This window comes from Rhineura floridana, chromosome 3 (genome assembly GCF_030035675.1).
Source record: "Rhineura floridana isolate rRhiFlo1 chromosome 3, rRhiFlo1.hap2, whole genome shotgun sequence".
Taxonomy (NCBI): Eukaryota; Metazoa; Chordata; class Lepidosauria; order Squamata; family Rhineuridae; genus Rhineura; species Rhineura floridana.
In genome coordinates, this window is record NC_084482.1 from 110512929 (window position 1) to 110534367 (window position 21439).

General features: G+C 40.6%; 1 protein-coding gene across 2 annotated transcripts in view; it reads right to left on the reverse strand.

Moving 5' to 3' along the window:
- RNF130 (ring finger protein 130) overlaps positions 1-21439 on the reverse strand; it is a 111784-nt gene that overhangs the window by 78914 nt on the left and 11431 nt on the right. For both annotated transcript variants that reach the window (XM_061617335.1, XM_061617334.1), the window contains exons 2-3: positions 13841-14032; positions 984-1234 (exon numbers count right to left, since the gene is read on the reverse strand). In XM_061617335.1, coding sequence (XP_061473319.1) covers positions 984-1234; positions 13841-14032 — 443 coding nt within the window. The remainder of the gene's footprint in view (positions 1-983; positions 1235-13840; positions 14033-21439) is intronic.

Sequence of the window (21439 nt, forward strand, 5' to 3'; positions counted from 1 at the left end):
TGCTCAGATCTTGTAAGTTCAGGTCTGAGGCTTCCTTTATGGAATCAAACCATCTCTTGTTTGGTCTTCCTACAATACTCTAAATGGTAGAGAAACATCTATATTTCAACCACCAGAGGATGAATAGTACATTACATTGGAAATGACCCTGAAGGACACTAACAAATGGCACAGCACATTTCAGAAAGATAAATAAAATCTAGTCTTCCATTAACTAGGACTCCAAGGCAGATGAAGATTGTCTATATCATTTACAATTATTCCGTTAAAAGTAGCATGAGTTTAAATATGTCACATTGCTCAAAAGATTTCTGATCTAGTATCTATTCTAGGGCAAACTTAAGAGACCACTTAGCTTGCAAACTGAAACTAGAGGAACTGATCATGTTTCCCCACAGAGAGAAAGTAATTCCTGGAGGCTGCGCTCTGTGATATTAGCACACAGCAACTCTGATTGGCTGCATAACATTATGATATCATCCTAGTTTATTAATAAAACTCCAACTGCCTGGGATTATCCTTATCCTATTCCCAGAAGACTTCCTTTAAAAAAAAATGGTGCCAAGCAACAGATCAAGAAAACAGTTCAAAACAAGATGAACCATCACATAGGGTTAAGGGTTTTACAGGAAATACCCCCTTTTACTTTTGTCCTTAATATTAAAATGGGTAATTTTTAGTGCAGGACCATTTATATTCCATTTTCAAAATTGTAGAATTGCATATAATAAAGACCTTCTGCAAAATATAGAAATATAACTTTTATCAAGGTATTACCTTTTCATAAATTGCTTGTATTAACTTTAAACTCCTCCACAATTTATTTATTAAGAAGATTAGCATTCCATCTTTCCACTGTAGTCATAGCACTCTGGACAGCTTACAGTGGTTAAAAACAGTTACAAAAATATTTAGTAAAAATCTATATGCACAATAAAAGTTGATGGCAAGAGATACATGATGTTGAGAATAAAACTAGTTACCTGGTTTCGATCACGTGCACTTGAATATCTGATCTTCTGGATGAAGTAAAATATTAACCAGGCTGAAGAAATTATCATCAAAACTATGAATGATATTGATACGAAGACAAGAGAGTTACGATTAAAGTTTTTGTTTGGATAGCGTGTTCCAACTGCTATTGCAATTATGACAGACATGTTTTTCTCTAAGTAATTCAGGATCTCCTTAACTTTCAATTCTGTGATCATGACCGTGACAATGTCTCCAGTTCCTATGAAATGAAGAAGAAAACAATTAATCAACATCTGAAATATCATGTACAATTATTAGAAAGCAAGTCTTTTGACTGTACATCTATACAGCTAAACAGTTTATTAAAAAGCTGATAATTGAGTATATTTTTTAAAAATACTATACAACATAATGAGCAGTCTGAAATTTTAGAAAATTAGGAAAGAAACTTTTTTGCAACTACTTTATTATATGCACATCTCTTAAAACGCATCTCTCCACAATGATTTAATTTCAAACAGCACACATACGAACTATTCACTGTGATGTCTATCAAGTGACAAAGTAGAAAGATAAAACAGGACCTCTTCCCTCCTAAACACAGTAGTTTAGTTTTGAGACTAAAGGAAAGATTTGATAAGATTCCATACATATTATACAGCCACAAGACGGGCTGTATATTATAGTCAGCATGGATTTTTCGCATTCTGCAATGTTAAATTGAAAATACCCCCATGCCATTCTGATGCTTCCCATAAGCTCATTTCAACACAAAACCTTACAAAACTTATAGTCCTGAACTCAGAAATGCTTGCTTCACAACCCTCTAAATTTCCATGGTAATCCACAAAACAGGGAGAGAGAATCGAGAGTTCAAAGTGTAAAAAAGGAGTGGGGAAAAACAGACCCCTTTTGGACTTTTTTCTGTCAGAATTCTCATAATCTGTTGACATTCATTAAAAATAAGCCATGTTCACAGAGTACTTGTAATCCTGTTACTGACCTTGCCCCATACTCTGACTTTCACCTTCTACAGTTTAAAAGTTAAAAAAATGCCTGGCTGAATTTTAATTAATTTAAGAAAATTTGGCTTGAACTCAATGATAACGTTGGGCATGCTCAGTAAGAACCAACTGTCAGTGTTCTAAAAGCCAAACTCACAGCTGCTTGGCTTGCCGAATCAGGGGGCCACACCACACCAGACTTTGATTTCACGTTAGACAGACATGGCTTCCCCCAGAGAATCCTGGGAAGTGTACTTTGTGAAGGTTGTTGAGAGGAGACTCTTATACCCTTGATAGAGCTTCAGTGGCCAAAGTGGGTTAACAGTCAGCCACTCTGATTGAAGCTCTGTGAGTGGAACAGGGAATCTCCTAGCAACTCAGCACCCTTCACTAACTACACTTCCCAGGATTCTTTGGGAGAAGCCATGACTGTCTAAAATGAAATAAAGGTCTGGTGTGGATGTGGCCAGGGACAGCTTTGGTTTAAATTGGGGTGGAAGGCTACATGTGCCCGCTGTAGAATTAAAAGGTGGGGGAAACCCTGAAAAAGAATGATACTGTTCGCAATGTTTTCCTTTTGGAAAGAAAAGGGACTTTCCCTCTGCCCAGTGCCCACCCACCCAATCTCCTCCCCTCCCCTTCCTGCCCTCCTCCTCCCCCCACCCCTCCCCTATGGTCAGTTTTACCTTTCCTAAGCATGGTTGCACAGGAGTAAATCCCACTGAACTCTAAAAGCATGCAAATGATCAAACCTGCCCTCCCTACTGTTAAAAAATAAAAATTAGCATCTTGGTGTTTCCCCCTTTCTTTTCTCTTTCTTGATTTATCAACACCACCGCAAGGCCAGGGGATCGGCTGACCAGTGTTCCCAAATTCTGAGACACAGCAGGCAAAGCAGAGGAGGCAAGGGCTTTGATGTAATTAGCCCTTCTCTTCCCCTCTCTATACCTTCACCCACCACATCTCCCCCTACCTATCATCACAGGGAGGGCAGTCCCACTCCCAACCATTCCCTATTACTGGCCAAGACACATACTTCCTTGACCCACCAATAGTAAACAAATATACACAGCAGAAGTTGGTGGCAGGAAACATCAAACTAGGAGACAGTTAAACAAATGTAATGTAATGTAATGTAATGTAATGTTTTATTTCTAGGCCGCCTTTCGGCCAAATAGGCCCCCAAGGTGGCTTACACACACAAAAAAATACAAATACAAAATACAAATAAAAACAATACAATTTACAAAAAAAAAATCAAACTAACGAAGTCCTAACATCTCTAAAAAAAACAGGAACAGCAAACCAAAAGCATTCATCTTCCTGGTAAAGGGCAGTCCCCAGAAAAATGTCACTAACAGCAGGGGTGGGGGGCAAGGCAGGTGGAAATGCTTGCCCCTTGATGGTCCCAGCACAGTCTCACCCCTGCAGCAACAAAGAAAATCTTTGGATGTGACTCACACCCCAGCTCTCACCTGGGATAAATACCACTACCCTCTGATTCTCACCCAAGAAGGGCACAGTTTTGTGCTGGATTGGACTCTCACTCCAGGGGCATGAAACCACTTTCCACCACCACTCCAGATCACCTCCAGGCTCTCACCTTGGAAGTGGCCCAGAGAAAAACAAGACAATCTTCCCAGAGGAAAACACACAATCAACACCGCACATAAAGCCATGCCATGCAAAAAATGGGGTGCGCCCTCACCCTCATTGCACCCTGAAAACACCACCCAAAGAGGGGATCCCATGTGGGGTGACCCTTTTGGGGTTACCCCTGCTAGCCATGACCAGCTTGGCTGATATCGTCTCCTTCCCCAACAGGACTACAAAATCTGCTGGTTTGGGGGAGTGCCTTGGGCAGCTGTAGCCACTAGGCAGATGAAATCTAGCCTCAGCAGAGCCTAGGCCTGATGTTACTATCTCCCAAATACAGCAGCCTCTTGGAGACTGCTGCTTCTGCAAGGGGTGGGCAGCATGATGTTCAGCTCTGTACCTCTCCCCACACTCCCTCTCACAGCAACCTGCCTCACTCCCACTCAACTCCTTCCATGCTCCATGGCTCCAAGAAGCATCTGGAAGCAAATTGGATAAAATCCCAAAGTAAGCCTACTGAAATCAATGGACTCATTCACCAATTTCTGTGGGTCTACTCCAAGTATAACTAACATTGGATATCACCCATAATCACTAGGTAGCAAGTTATTTAAGGGCAGTCTCGGTTCTCTCTCATTCCAAGAAATAAAACTGGGGGTACCCGAGTAAAATTCAATGAAGCCATTATGCCAGCATGCTGCAACAGTAGACATGGTAGGACTTATTGGGAAAATCGGATAAAAACAATTAAAATAATGGTGTATACATATCTCCTCTGAACACCATACCTCTGCCTAGCGGATACTGGGAACAAACAGTGGATATCACATATTGATTGTTGAGGAACAGGAGCATTCTGTTTGATCAGTGCTAGAGGCACAATGCTGAACTTGTACAATTGGTCTGATCACAAAAGCTATTATGCTCTAAGATGCGTATTTTTTTAGAAATGATAAAAACCTTTACATTGTTTGCCCATCTTTTAAATACGTAAGATCTGAAGTTTCACACAAAAAAGCTGTGCATGTGACAGTTGCTATAATACTCTACGGCTAAAACCATAGACAAGCCAAAATAGTTAAGTCGTGGGAGATTATGATTGGCTGTGCTTAAAAGCTGTTGTTGAGGCACCATAAATTGGATCGAGCCCAAAGTGCTGAGAAGAGCAGGAGGGAACCTTTCTGCCTTCCTGCACCATTTTCCTGACATAAATCGCTCTTCCCAAAATTTGCCCCACTGAAGGATACAATTGGGGGGGGGCAGTTAGTGGGAAAAGGCCACACTTAGAGAGTAAGCCCTCCCTTATAGCCCTTATTGAAACTGGAGGCATCCACAGATGCTTTTAAGAAAAAAACCCACAAAATGTTGCGAGATTCAGTCACAGCTCTCTTGTTGCTAGACTACTACCGTATATTCCGGCGTATAAGATGACTTTTTAACCCTGGAAAATCTTCTACAAAGTCGGGGGTCGTCTTATACGCCGGGTGTCGTCTTATTAGGGTTGCCATATTGCCCGGCTAGCCGGGTTTTACCCGGATTCTAAGCATGCCACCCGGCGCCCGGCTAGCCCCTTAGGTGGCCCGGATTCTCAGCTTTCATTTAAAAAAAAAATTAAGTTTCTAGGTGGTGCGGTTCTCGAGATATATATAAAAACGTCAGGCACCCCCCCCGTTAAATCTTTTTTTAAACTACTGTATAGCACTTCGTAGCTTTAACCCCACCCGTTCAGGATTTCAGCCAATCAGTGAAGTGTTTGTTTGGTGGCAGTGTCTGCAAAACTTCATTGCGAGGCCAGAAAATGGTGGTTTCCCCTCCTGTGTATCTGAAAATCTCATAAATTGGGTAGGTATATACATTTCAGTTTTTCCCCCTGTTGTGTGTAGGAGTCAGATCCTGGGCAGTGTTTTGAAAACCTTCCCAATAGTTGCTTTTGGGGGTAAAAACAGTGCTAATCTCATATGTCCAGAGTAAATCCTATTGAATTCAGTAGGAATTACTTTTGAGTAGACATGATTATGAATGTGCTGAAAATCAATGGGACTTTGGAGTGAATGTAAAAAAGAATTGTGTTTGTGTTCTCTTTCTGCCCCCCCCCCAGTCCTATTTTAAAGCAAGTAGGCAGGGCTTACTTAGGTATTGCAGTTTTTATTCTGTAGGAAACTAATACTGATTTTTAAAAAACTAATACTGATTTTTCTGCAATGACCAATTGGTTTGACAATAAACTATTATATGGGCTGTATGTATTTATACATCTGCAGTGTGTGCGTGTGTGTATGGAGTCTTTCCAACACCCCTGTGAGGTAGGGTTGGAAACCAAGGCAGCTCACAACAAGAAATAAAGCCATTTAAAATCCAATAACCATAAAAACAAGTATAAACAGTTGCAAAACAGTGTAAAGTGGCATGATTCGGAATTTTGGGTTGTGTGAATGAAGTTGCTTATCACTTGAGGTTGCATTTCTGTCCCTGTTTGAGTAAGCCCCATTGAATACGCTGGGACTTGCTTCTGAATAAATAAATTTAGGATTGCACTATAAATATCTTTACAGTTTGTGTAAATAATAAATATATTTGATAGTTATGCTTATATAAATATTTCTTCATTTATCATATTTTTGGTTTTTGGTTAGGAATCCTGACTGGTTGTGAGATGCTTAGTTTTTTGCCTTATAGGAATCTTGTTGTGGTTGGTATGGTATTACATTTAGGAAAGTGTTACTGCCTTCTGTATTTTTTTTTCCTATTTGCATTTCACTTATCTTTAACCTCACTCCGTTACAGCCATAGAAGCAACAGCAGCATATGCAAGATAATTAACTCCCATTAGTGATAAGAACAAGAATTTATCATTATTATTTCAATTAAAACAAGAGGCTTATCAATACTTTGAAGAGGACCAGATATTTATTTTCTTTCTGAGCCCAGGACTGGGTCTTTCATGATGCCCGGTGTGTGTGTGTGGGGGGGAGCAGGAGAGTAGTCGATAAGACAGACATCCTGGCATTGATAATCGAATTAGCAAGGTATGTGTGGGGTTGTTGTACACTTCCAGGCTCAGTTTCATTTTGAGTATGGAGGTGGAACCTGTGTAGATGTGGTTATCAAAGGGAGAAGAAATTTTGAGTTAAGCAAAGCTCTGCTTTTATAAAACCTAAGAAACATACAGTACTTTGAATGTCTGAGTGCCTGCACCAGTGGAATACTGGAGGAACTTGTAAAACTTGCTGCAACAGTATTTAGAACTGAGCATGTGGTGTGAAAGACTCCTTTTCCTAACATTTTGGCTTGTTTTTCTCTGATTGTGTATTTTTATTGTTTTTACTATATTTGTAAGCTGTGCTGAGCTCTGTTTTTAACAGCAAAAGGGCAGGATATAAATTCTCTTAATCAATCAATAAATACTCCATAGTGTTGGAAACTAGAGTCTAGGCATTTAATGTTGCTTTTAAAAAAAAGATTTCTCACATCTTTCCCCAGTTTTTGGTGGTAATTCCTAGGCACAAAAACAAAACAACTGGACAATCCAAATATTAATATTTATAAGTTTATAAGTGACAGTTTTCCTGCTAAGTACTTGCATGTCATAAGCAGGGGTAGTCTTATACGGCGAGTATATCCCAAACTCTATATTTTAACTGGAAAAGTTGGGGGTCGTCTTATACGCCCAGTCGTCTTATACGCCGGAATATACGGTAAGTTTTCAACAACTACCACAAATAATCTAGCAAACAAATATGGTAGATACGAGCAAATATTGTTGTGTTATCCATTCCACAGACTTAACGTTTCTTCCCTGACCCCAATAAAATTGCATATTGTGGCCACCTCGAGTTGTGAAACTTCCCCCCCCACAGAGGTCTGTCTGGCACTCTTCACTATACAGTTTTCACTGTATACTGAAGATGTACCTAACCATACCCTGGCTGTCATGAACCTCATGGAGAACTCTTAGCAGGACTGGTCTGAGGTGGTGGTAGTCTGGGATCCAGGGGAGGGGTCCAGTGGTCGGGGAGCTGTAAATAAAGATGTCAGAGAGGGGCCCAGTGATCTGCTTACTGACAGCCCCTCCTCCAAGGTGCCACTTGACATGGATGAGAGCATTGAGCCATTAGTCCCTCTTATTGCACTGCCCCTCAGCGACCAATCCACTACCAAGCCAGCCTCCTGCAGCTGGCCTGCCCTCGGCCCAGGAGGAGATATTGGAGGCAGGGCCAGGGAGAACCTGGCAGAGTTGTTCCCACCTCTTTCATCACAGATGTGCCGTCACAGACAAGCTAAGCCTGTTAACCAACCTATTTGTAGGTGTGCCCACTTGCTTGCCCAGTCCCAAGCTGAGAGAAAAGTCCCACTCAAGTAGTTGTGTTCACCTGGTTTTATATTAAGGGGATTCAGGGGGCATGCAAAATATTGTGATGTCTTTGCTTGAGTAGCCATGCTACTTTGTGCTTTATAATGATTTTAGACCTCGTGAGCTATATCCTGACCTATGATCCCATTGTGTGCTAACTTGTGGATTAAAGCCATTGGCAATAACTAAGCCAAGAGCCCAAGTATGATTCTGTTGGTGGGAACCAGGACACTAGACTTTGACACATAAGATGTATTTTTGGACCCATTTTGTTCTTGTGATTGTAATTTGTTTTAAACTGTTTTTAATGTTGTATTTTAAATTGCCATGGGAGGATTGGTAATAAATCAAATTTAAAAAGGTAAAGGTGTCCCTGCACTTGTAGTGCGAGTCGTTTCAGACTCTTAGGGTGACATCTTGCAACGTTTACTAGGCAGACCGTATATATGGGGTAGGATTGCCAGTTCCTTCCCCGGCCTTTCTTTACCCCCCAGCATATGCCGGATACTCATTTTACCGACCACGGATGGATGGAAGGCTGAGTGGACCTCGACCCCTTTTACCGGAGATTTGACTTCCTCCTTCTGTTGGAATCAAACTCCGGCTGTGAGCAGAGCTTTCAGCTGTGTTACCGCCGCTTACCACTCTGCGCCACAGAGGATCTTCGATAAATCAAATTATAATAATCATATGCAGCTACAATATCCTTATTTGTGAAATGAAGGACTAATCAAATTTATTTTCTCTTATAAATGCAGTAAGAGGAATCCCACAGTAAGAAGGTTCAATTAGAACACCTCACTTCCTATAATTCACTTAAGAAAATAACAGCAGCTCTCCTGCATCAGACCAAAAGGTCCATCATCCTATTTCCCACAGCAGCCATCCAGGTGCCTATGAGAAGCCCACAGACACAGCACAAAGGCAATAAGCCTTCTACTATTGTTGCATTACCAGCAGTTTGTGTTCAGGGGCATACTGTCTCTGAGTCTAAAGATTTGCTCCCTATGATCAGAACTAAAAACACATCATAAGAACAGGCTGTTTGAATGTTAGCTGCTACTAGGACCCAAGTATTCTATATTTGAACACATTTTGTAACGGTAAAGCTTCTAATACTTATTACTTACTCCAGTCCCCCTATGACATTAGGACAATTAACTAGGGATAAGCTGATCAGATAGTGAGGGGGTGGACAAGCAGAAGATCTAGAAAAGAAGCAAAACACAAATCCTCCTACTCATTTAGTGATAAATACAACTCCTCCAGTTTGCAAGCTCAACCTGTGTAAATTCACTAATAGGCAAAAAACCTTGCGGTTTAAGAACATACCTATAGCCCACAGATATTTCTACCAAACTTTAAAAAACAGGGAAATTGGGAAGCTATAGTGAATGCACCAGGGGAGCAGGAGACCTGAACTCCTCTCTAAGATATTGTACTGCCCTACAAAGTTGTCAAAATGCAAACACAATTTGGGTTGGTCTTTCACAGTCCAATCCACTTCCTGTGTAGCTTGGAAGAATTTGGTAACATGTGCCTCTGAGCATATGGTGAGTGGTGGCAACACCTGTAATCAGCCCAAATAATAGAAAGAGGATATGTCCTGTGCTGATCTTGTTTTAGCCGGGAGGAAGCAACATTATTAAGACAGTTGATATAGTTCAGATGGTGAGTGGTAGCAACACCTGCCATCTCCAAAGATACAGAATTATATTTTTGTATGTTTGTTGGTGTTCTTCTTACTTTGCTTCTTTCCTGTGTTACTAATGTGCCTACAGATAATCTAAACTAGAAAATATTATTTCCCTCATTATTCATCCTAGAAATCTGTGTCAAATTTATTTTTATTAATTTCAAAACCTTTTTACTGGTCAATGTCGTATGATGGTGAAGATAGCCTTTTTTGTTTCAAACTGGAGGTTATGGTCTATTTCTATTTTGGGTGCATTAACAGTTGGACCTGAAAGTGCAGTTTAATGTAAAATCAGACTGATTACAATATGCTGCTACTTTAGCAATGACTCTAGTTGTTGGAAAAAAGAGGATGCATGTTTTCAGCCTGCTATGTTTAAACCACTTCATTTAAGGCAAGGTGTTCACGATCAATTAAAAACATACAGCACACCTAGAATTTTGCTAGAATATATTTCACCTACCACTGTTTTATCTTGTGCAAGCTGAGACATTTCTGAGGTCCACTGGAGACTATTTTGCAGAAGTCAGTGCCATTATTCCACAATTATGTTTGGAGTTTTTTTAGTATAAATTTTGCAAAGTGTTGCTGTACTTCACATATTCATAGAAACAAAAGCAAAAGAAAATGATTTCCTATAGGAAACTTCACTAAAATTGCAAAGTAAATCAGACATATTTAAAGTGACCATCTGAACTATATCAACTGTCTTAATAATGTTGCTTCCTCCCAGCTAAAACAAGATCAGCACAGGACATATCCTCTTTCTATTATTTGGGCTGATTGCAGGTGTTGCCACCACTCACCATATGCTCAGAGGCACATGTTACCAAATTCTTGCAAGCTACACAGGAAGTGGATTGGACTGTGAAAGACCAACCCAAATGGTGTTTGCATTTTGACAACTTTGTAGGGCAGTACAATATCTCAGAGAGGAGTTCAGGTCTCCTGCTCCCCTGGTGCATTCACTATAGCTGCCCAATTTCCCTGCTTTTTAAAGTTTGGTAGAAATATCTGTGGGCTATAGGTACATTCTTAAACCGCAAGGTTTTTTGCCTATTAGTGAATTTCCCTGCTTTTTAATCCGGGAGGTAAGAAATGGGATCCTGTGCAAGTTTGCTGAGAATGGATTGATCATTTGCATGCTTATTGAGTTAAGTGGGATTTACACACACACACACACACACACACACACCAGGCAATCATGCTTAGGATAGGTGAAACTTACCACAGGGGATGGGGAAGGGAGGAGGGGGAGGAGGGAGGGGTGGAAAGGCAGAGGGGAGGACTGGGATGGGAGCAGGCAGGAGGGGGAGGGGAGAAGGACAGATTTGGTCATTTGCATGTTTATTGAGTTCAGTGGGATTTACTACCGTGCAATCATGCTTAGGATAGGTAAAACTGACTGAGGGGGGAGGGACGGCGGAAGAAGGAAGAGGGGAGGAGAAAGGGAGAGAAAAGGGGAAGGAGGGAAAAGGCAGGTCTGATCATTTGTATCATTATTGAGTTGAATCAGATATACTCCTATGCAATCATGATTAGGATAGGTAAAACTGACCAGGCTGGGCCTGGCAACCAAGATGTCTTCTGTATCTTTCACAGTTGGGCAGGGGCAAGGGACAATTCTACCTTGTGGTTTTTCCCATTACAATGTTGCAAGAACACCGGCACTTGGCTGACTTTCTCTTCTCCTAAAGATACAGGATCAGTCTCAGGCCCTGAACCTGGCAACCCTACCTCCCACCCAAATTTAAAACAAAGCTGTCCCTGGCCACATCCACACCAGGCCTCTATTACACTTTGGACAATCATTATTTATTTATCTATTTATTTAGTCTATTTATATACCGCCCCATAGCCGAAGCTCTCTGGGCGGTTTACAATAACTAAAAACATTAAAAACAAATATACAAATTTAAAAACACATCTTTTAAAAACAATTTAAAACAATTTATCATGGCTTCTCTCAAAGAATCCTGGGAAGTGTAGTTAGTGAAGGGTGCTGAGAGTTGCTAGGAGACGCCCTGTTCCTCTCACAGACCTTCAATCAGAGTGGCTGACTGTTAACCCTTCTCTCAGGGGAATAGGAGTTTCCTCTCAGCACCCTTCACAAACTACACTTCCCAGGATTCTTTGAGGGAAGCCATGACTGTCTCAAGTGAAATCAAGTCTGGTGTGGCCCTCTTATTAGCCAAGCCCAGCAGCCAGCTGTGAGGCTTTTAGAACACTGACAGTTGGTCCTTACTGAGTATGCCCCGTGTTATAATAGGCTTCCAGCCAAAATTTCTTAAAATTAATTAAAAATCAACCAGGCAATTTTTTAACTTTTAAACTGCAGTAGATGAAGGTCAGAGTATGGGGCAAGGTCAGTATTAGGATTACAGGTACTCTGTGAACATGGCTGATTTTTAATGAATTTCAACAGATTATGAGAACTCGCAGAAAAAAGTCCAAAAGGGCTCTGAGTTTTTTCCTCTCCTTTTAGACTTGAACTCTCGATTCTTTCTGTTTTGTGTATTGTCATGAAAATTGACAAGGTTGTTAAGCAGGCGTTTCTGAGTTCAGAACTATAAGTTTTGTAAGGTTTTGTTTTGAAATGAGCTTATGGGAAGCCTCAGAATGGCATGGGGGGATATTTTCCATTTAAGATTGCGGAATGTGAAAAATCTCCGCTGACTATAGTATACAGCGACTCTCGTGGCTGTATAATATGGGTTGTATTCAACACAGTGCCAAGACAAATATTCTATCAGCACAAGGATTTCTCTTTGTACAACTGAATGTACTTCCCTTCTCCTCCACTTGAGCACACCCTAAAGTAGTTCTGGGGGGTTCTCCAACCCTTCGGAGCAGAACAGAGGTCAGTGTGGGAGGAGGGGAAAGTCCCGTTGCATTAGCAGTAATCTTTGCACACGTGCAACTATTTAGTTGAATACTGCCCTATGTTTTCCCCTAATCCCAATCAAGTTCCTATATCACAAACAAGCTAGTTAAGTTTCTCCTCACATTGTTAACCCAAGGAGTTATTTTTACATGGAAAATGTGTTAAATAGTTATATGATTGTGAATTCAAGTCTCATTTACATGTTTGTGTAAATGTGTTTGCAGCGTGATTTCTGCTTGTGGGCTTCCCAGAGGCACCTAGTTGGCCACTAAAAGAAACAAGATGATGGATTATTGGCCTGATTATTAAACAGGGCTCCTCTTATATTCTTAGGGACAAGTGGGGTCCTGGGAACAGGGAACAGGAAGAAGGAGCAAGTAGATAAGGAAGAGCAGAATTATGCAAGCTAATCTGGAAAAGAGAACGAATAAAGAAGTTAGATACATATGGCCGGTAGCTACAAAAGTGAGGAAAGCTGAAATTCAAACACTGATGTAAAATAAGTAACTAGATCTTTGGCTGCAGCCTTTATTTAAATATAAAACTGCACTTGTATGTAAGCATTTCTTTCCTTGATTACTTTACTGCAGAACTATTGGAGTGTGTGTTTGCCCTAAACAGCTGTATTTTATATAACAATGTTATACAAAGCTGTATAACAGTGTTCCTGGGCTTAACTTGACCTAACATTGTTCAGGTGGGGTGTAACTAAAAACTAGATTAAAGAGTATGCAACCAAGTTTAACGTGCCCAATACATGACTAAGCAAGATTTCCAACTTTTACCTATGCCTAGGAAGAATGCAAAAGGAGATTCCATTTTGTCAGAGAAACCGCATGGTGCAGCATAGTACCTAAATAGTGTGCAATAAAGGCTCTTAGTCTTATATTTTCAGATACTCTGCTAATAGAAAGCAGTCATGAACAGTTTCCATAGATTTTCCATGTCTCTTTTGCAGAATATCTAGTCATGGTTAATATAATCTTGCAAATGTGTGTTGCTGCCCTTCTTCCCTTCTAGCTTCTTGAGTTAATCTCAACATATTCTTTCCTTCTCTATTACAAATACATGACAATATGTTATGATCATCCATCTAGTGGAGACTGTCCGTCTAAGCACGCTGCACAGCATCTTTATAAACACCAAATGAAAGACCAAATTCCATGCTCAATAATCACAAAAAACAAACACAAAATTATTTTAATTATCCACCAGTAAGGAATTTGGGTATGCTTTCTGAGAACAAATCACATAAATACTTTTTAAAAGCCATACACTACAAAGAAAATAAGAAAAAATGAGGAGAAAGGAAGAGTTGGCATCTTAGCTTTTACCTTGATGAGTCATAGTGACAGGCTCTTCACTGGATACATTATTATAAATTACCACAGCTGAAGCATTATGTGAAGCTGCCTGCAGTATTTTTTGTTTAAAGGTGCAGTTTCCTCGCTGGAGCAGGGCAACCCACTGTTTGTTTGGAGGAACTGGAAACCTTGTTCGTGGATCACAGCCTAAACGATCTGAAACTAAAAAAAAAGAGACACCAGTTGAAGTTCGTTCATAAACTAAAAAAAACCCCAAGCAAACTAAAAAGCAGATTGTTGGCTAAAATTATTCTCTACTTACAAGACCAGAATTATCTGCATAACTGAAAGCAATTTTTAAAATTAATTTGCAAGTGTTAACTATCTCTGAGTATTATGGTTATTAGCCTTAAATATTTTTTCTCATTCCAAAAAAGCTGACAGTGAATATTTTCAATAACTGGTCAGAGGAATGATGAAAAATTAGTGTAAATTTATTCATGTACCACAGCTGCCTTGAGTTGCTTTGGCATGAGACAGTGGCATATAAATATTTAAATACACATACACCTATCAGTGGGTCCCACTACAGAAGTGGGGAACTTCCAGCCTCTGGGCCAATTATGGCCACCTCAAGGGATCCACTTGAGTCTGTCAGGACATTTTCTCCAAACCATGCCCACCCTCCCACCAGCTGATGTCACTAGTGAGTGTGGATGTTTGAAGGTGCGCTCGCAACTGCCCATCAGTGATGGACAGATCAGAGTGCACCCTCAACCCCACCCCCTCTTCAAAGGTGTGAAGTAGAAGCGCACATACGACTTTCAGTGTTATTAGTTCTCTGACAGCTTTTCTGTTCTGCTGTTTCTGTTCTGCTGATTCTTCATACAAGAAAGCATTTCAAGTGGTTTTCTCTGGAATACTAATGAGAAACTGTTTCATTCAGCAAAATCCTACATATTTTTTACTTTTTGTCAAGTGAAGACTGATTTTGAAGGCCTATTACTAACTATAGCATACAGCTGTATATTATTATATACACAGAGAGCTACTGTGGTATAGCGGCTAGAGTGTCAGACTAGGACCTGGGAGACCAGGGTTCAAATCCCCACTTAGCCATGAAGCTTGCTGGGTGACCTTGGGCCAGTCACTCCTCTCAGCCTAACCTACCTCACAGGGCTGTTCTGAGGATAAAATGAGGAGAGGGAGGAGAATCATGTGCGCCATGTGAGGTCCTTGGAGGAAAAGTGGGATATAAATATAATAAAATAAACAAAAGTTATTACAAGGGTTAATAGGTTTCTGCTTTCTGCTCATTTTTCTTTTTTAATAACAGTGGGTGAGAGCTCCAGCATAGTCACAAATGGACATCTGCTTGTGCAATGGGGCTGCTTCTTCCCCTCCTCTTTCTCTTAGCCCCCAATATATCTGCTCTGGAAGGTGGAGGCTCCATCCAGAGCAGACTGGGATGGGTAGGGAGGAGAGGAGAAATTGGAAGTCCCATTGCACAAGCAAGTAGACATCACTGGGTGCTGCCCAGTGCCTGGACAAAGAGGAACTTCCTCTACCATGAGCTTCTGCAGTCCTAGTGCTTTTCTCACCCAGTTGCCTACTATAATAAAAAACAATTCAGCAGCAGTGGTTGGTGTGCCAACATTAGGTGCGCCACTTAGGAGGCAGGGTCCAGAGAGAATACTTTGTATCTTGTGGATGGCATTAGAAAGGCAGTACATAGTGGGTAGGTGAGGAGAGGAATTATATATGCTATAATTCTCAACAAGTGCAAAAATGTGGACAATTCCATTAAAACCAGGAGAGCCAGATATAATTAGACATCAGAGATTGAACCCCGTCATAATCCAAACAAAACTTGTTACTAATAAGCCAAGCTACGCTACACCATAACTACCTGCTCAAGATGGCTCTATTTACCTATCCAATATTTAAAACTTGTTACGTACAGCCTGATCCTATGAGCTACCTTTACCTAGAAGTGGAAGGATCATAGCTCAGTGAGAGAACATCTACTTTGCATGCAGAAAGTCAGTTTCAAACCCTAGCATCTCCAGGTATGGCTAGCAATGTTCTCTGTGTGAAACCCTGGTGAGCCACTGCCAATCAGTACAGTGACAATACTGAGCTAGATGGACCAATGGTATGGTATAGGGCAACTTTCCATGTTTAAGCATTACCATGCTGTAACAAGTGGAGTCCCATTATCTAAATTGAGCATGATCCATGTGTTTGTCACTCTAAGGACTATTTGACTTAATAGGAATAGGCAAATCAGATTTCATGCTGGAACAACACTCGAAGTAGTTGCAATTAACTTACTTTCCTCTTTCTGCTGAATGTCTTACCAAACAGGTAAAGAATTTTTTAAAGATTTAGGAAAATCACAACTCATATTTTAAAAGAAGCATGCAGTGCCTTGCAAAAATATAATCAGACACCTGACCAATGCTCTCATATTGAAATGGAAATGGACTGCCTTCAGGTCGATTCCAACTTATGGTGACCCTATGAATAGGGTTTTCATGGTAAGGGGTATTCAGAAGGGGTTCACCATTGCCTTCCTCTGAGGTTGAGAGGCAGTGAGTGGCCCAAGGTCACCGAGTGAGCTTCATGGCTATGTGGGAATTCGAACCCTGGTCTCCCAGGTCATAGTGCAACACTCTAACCACTACATAAACTGGCTCTCACTCTCATATTATTGAATTACAAATGGTACATTGTAATTTCATTCTATATGGTATTTTGTTTTGAAACACTGAAACTCAAAATCAATTACTGTAAGGTGACATTGGTTTAATGTTAGGAAATGTTTGTAAGAAACATAAAAAATTGAAACATGTTGCTCGCATAAGTATTCAACCCTGACACATTAATATTTGGTAGAGCCACCTTTCGCTGCAATAACAGCTTTAAGTCTTTGGGGGTATGTATGTACCCAGTTTCACACACAGTGTCAGAGGGATTTGGGCCCATTCTTCTTGGCAGATTCACTCCAGGTCGTTCAGGTTGCTTGGACGTCACTTGTGGACTGCAATTTTCAAAGTGCGCCCCAGATTCTCAATGGGATTGAGATCAGGACTCTGACTGGGCCACTCTAGGACATTCACTTTTTTGTTCTTGAGACACTCCAATGTTGCTTTGGTCTTGTGCTTGGGATCATTGTCCTGCTGAAAAGTGAATTTCCTCCCAAGCTTCTGATATTTAGTGGACTGAAGCAGGTTCTCTTGCAGTATTTCCCTGCATTTTGCTCTATCCATTCTTCCTTCAATTTTAACAAGATGCCCAGTCACTGCTGATGAGAAGCATCCCCACAGCATGATGCTGTCACCACCATACTTCACTGTAGGGATGGTGTGTCTTGAGGCATGGGAAGTGTTAACGTTTGCGCCACACATAGTACTTTGCGTTTTGGCCAAAAAGCTCTATCTTGGTCTCATCTGACCACAAAATCTTTTCCTACATCACAGCTGGGGCACTCTCATGCTTTCTGCCAAACTCCAGACGTGCTTTCAGATGGTACTTTTTTAGTAACAGCTTTTTTCTTGCACCCTTCCATACAGGCAAGTGTTACGCAGAGCTATTGATATGGTTGACAGGTGCACCATTACTCCACTCCCAGCCACTGAACTCTGTAGCTCCTTCAAAGCGATTGTTGGCCTCTCTGTGGCTTCTTTCACAAGTCTCCTTTTTTTGAGTGCTGAGTTTTGAGGGACAGCCTTTTCTTGGCAGTGCCTGGGTGATGTGATACAGCTTTCACTTCCTGATTATTGATCCAACTGTGCTCACTGGGATATTCAAACACTTGGATATTATTTTGTACCCTTTTCCTAATATATGCATTTGTATTACATTACTTCTGTATACATCACTTCTGTAGAATGCTGTTTGGTCTTCAGTTTCCTTCAGATCCACAGCCTGACCAATGATTCTTCAACACTGGGGGTTTTATCCTACCAATGTGACAGCAACTTTAATGGTTCACAGGTGGAGGCCAATGGTACGGTAACTGGGTCCTCAACAGGGGAATTTCTTTCATCTGTGTAAACTGGAAGTTTCCACAGCATGGAGGTTGAATACTTATGCAAGCAACATTTCAGTTTTTTTTGTTTCTTACAAACATTTCCCAACATAAAACCAATGTCACCGTACAATGATCGATTTGAGTTTCAGTGTTTCAAAATAAAATATAATACAGAACAAATTACAATGTACCATTTGTAATTCAGTAATATGACAGCATTGGTGAGGGGTCTGATTACTTTTGCAAGGCACTGTATATTAGGTGTTACTCCTACAATGATGGGGCCTAAAGTCCCATAAAAATTATTGGAGCAATCTAAAATCAACAAAACTATCTCAGCAAGTATCAGAAAGGCAAATAGGTTAGCACTCTTTCTGCTTCTCTTAGTATCTTTCAATATTTACTGAACCTAAAAGAGACTACTATACACCTTAAGTGCCAGACACATCAATCAGCATTGTAAGGGACATAGACAACTATGTCAGCAAGTTTAATTGTCAATAGTTGTCCATTATCATCTGTTGTCTATGATCAGTTATTCAGAATCCATTTCTAATGTTTTTTTTTTTCCAAGCGAGGACTCTTGATACATATACTGGAAAGTTTCCATGACATAATGAAAAGCAATTTAAGAATAATTTCAAGCTTATACAAATCACTTATTAAAAAATATGTGATCTGAAGTCATTTATGTAATTTCACAATTGTACAAAAATACCACTATATAAAATGTTTTCTCTTTTCAATAAAATATCAAACTCCATCACCTGGTCTATTTCAATTTCAAAAGCCTTCTCTGAACTGACAACCACCCTTTCTGTACTGCTTTACCCTAGCTCACTCACAATGGGAAAGGAATTTAGCTATGCTTCTTAGTTTTTCAAGCGGCCGTGTCCAAAGCCTATCTGGCTCAGAACATTTAGAACTAAGCCACTTAAACTCATTCTTCCCTCTGACCTAACACAGCATGCAGAACTGTCAGCCAAGGCCATGCTTTTCATGTAGGTTAATTAATTTTTATTCAGTGGTGGTATTCTATGCTTATAGATAATTTGCGGCTCTGATACTCAACAAGCATAGGATTACTTGTTGTCTGTCTCAAACAACATGCTGAAAATGGGTTCTAAATACAAAAAAGGACACTATACGCGCATTCTCCTTCAAAAACAAAAAGGTTCCTTACTTCAAGATAAGGTATCCTTCCCATCATAGACCAAATTCATCCATTTAGTGGCCCTCATATAATTGTCAACTGGAGCACATAGGGCTCAAAACTAGGATCACATGCAGGAAACTATTTGTGTTTTCATGTGGTGTTTACACATGAAGGTGTATTGTTATTTTTATATAAATAAATAAAAAAATTAAAACTTTTGAAAAGCAAACTGCCAATGTTTCAAGGAGACATGATGTAATAGTAATGGGAGACTTCAGTTACCCCGTTATCTGTTGGGAGACAAATTCTGCCAAACACAGCCCCTCCAAGGAATGACTTGTGGTGGAGATAACTTCCTCCTTCAGAAAGTGGAGAAAGCACCTATAAGATCAGCTATCCTTGACCTGATTCTAACCAACAGAGATGACTTAGTGGATGAAGTGGCAGTTATGGGAACTCTGGGGGAAGTAAAAATGGAAATGTACTCCCTTCAAGTCGATTCTGACTTATGGCGACCCTATCAATAGGGTTTTCACAAGGCTGAGAGGCAGCGACTGGCCCAAGGTCACCCTGTGAGCTTCATGGCTATGTGGGGATTCGAACCCTGGTCTCCCAGGTCATAGTCCAACACCTTAACCACTACACCACACTGGCTCTGACCACGCTATACTTGAGTTCTTGATTTTAAAGGCAGCAAAAGCTGAGAGTAGCCATACATGTACCCTGGACTTCAGGAAAGCCAATTTTAATAAACTCAGAACAATGGAAAGTAGGGTTCCATGGCAAGTGACTCTGATGAGAAAGGGAGTCCAAGATGGGTGGGAGTTTCTAAAGAAGGAAATTCTAAAGGCACAATGGCAAACAACTCCAACAAGAAAAAAATGGGGAAGACAGCAGAAGAAGCCAATGTGGCTTCACAAAAAGCTTAGAGATGACCTGAAAACAGAAAAGGACACATACAGGAAATGGAAGGAAGCCAAACCACAAAGGAAGAGTACAGTACAGACAGGTATCACGGAATTGCAGGGATGGCGTCAGGAAGGCTAAAGCTGAGAATCAGCTGAGGTTAGCAATAGATGCTAAAAGCAACAAAACAGCTTTCTTCAGGTACATCCATAGCAAAAGACAGAGAAAAGAAAGGGTGGTACAGTAATACTTCAGTTAACAAATCCTCCAGGAATGAAGCTCCTTTTACTTAAGGCTGTTTTAAAGGTGAAACTGACCAGCTTCGCTTCTCTAAGGATAAACTTTTATGCCTGTGCCTTTGCTAAGGTGAAACTGACTAGTATGTCTGCTGTGCTATCAATAAACTGACAAATCTATGCCTTTGCTTTAAGATGAATCTGACCAGTATGTGTCTTTGCTTTGCTATGGATAAACTTTCAAGTTTCAGTCTTTGTTTTGCTGGGGTGAAACTGACAAGCCTGTGTGTTTGCATTGTATTAAAAGAAATCTCCTGCTTTCTCTCAGGGTTGGAGAGTAAAGGATTCAATACAATTCAGAGGAGCAGAAGGAGGGGAGGGGGTGGGTGCCATGTAGGCACCCTTTAAAGACCCTGTTGAAGCTGCCCCACCATCTATGAGTGGGTGTAGGAACCTATCCCTTTTATTTCCATGTTATTCCTACCTCTGGTACCAAAGTTTCTGTTAAAGAAGTAATGTCCAGGAATGCATCTACTTTGTTAACTGAGTATTACTGTACAGCTACTCAATGACAATGGCAAAATGATCACAGATGACAAAGAAAAGGCAAAAGTGCTCAATTCCTACTTCGGCTCAGACTTCTCCCAAAAAGGGAGTCTATGACCCTCTTGGCAAACATGATGTTGAAGGGGAAGAACTACTGCCTGAAATTGATAGACAAACAGTCAAGGAATACCTAATCACTTTGAACAAATTCAAATCTGCAGGGTCCAACGAACTGCATCCTAGAGTATTGAAGAAGCTGGCTGAAGAACTCTCGGGACCACTGTCTATTTTCTTTGCAAAATCATGGAGGATGGGTGAAGTGTCAGATGACTGGAGGAGGGCTAATGTTGTCCCTATCTTCAAAAAGGGCAAAAAGGAGGAACCTGGGAACTACAGAGCAGTCAGCTAACATCAATCCCTGGGAAAATTATGGAGCAGGTTATAAAGTGGTCAGTCTGCAAGCATCTTGAAAAAAATGCACTGATCACTAGAAACCTTCATGGATTTATGAAGAACAAATCCTGCCAGACTAATTTTATCTCATTTTTTTGACCAAGTAACCTCCCTGGTAGACTGTGGGAATGCTGGGGACATAATATATCTTGATTTCAGCAAAGCTTTTGACAAAGTGCCTCATGATATTCTGATAAGCAAGCTAGCTAAATGACGGCTGGATGGAACAACTATCAGGTACAGTAGGGCCCTGCTTCTCGGCACCCCGCTTTTTGGCATTACGCTAATACGGCACC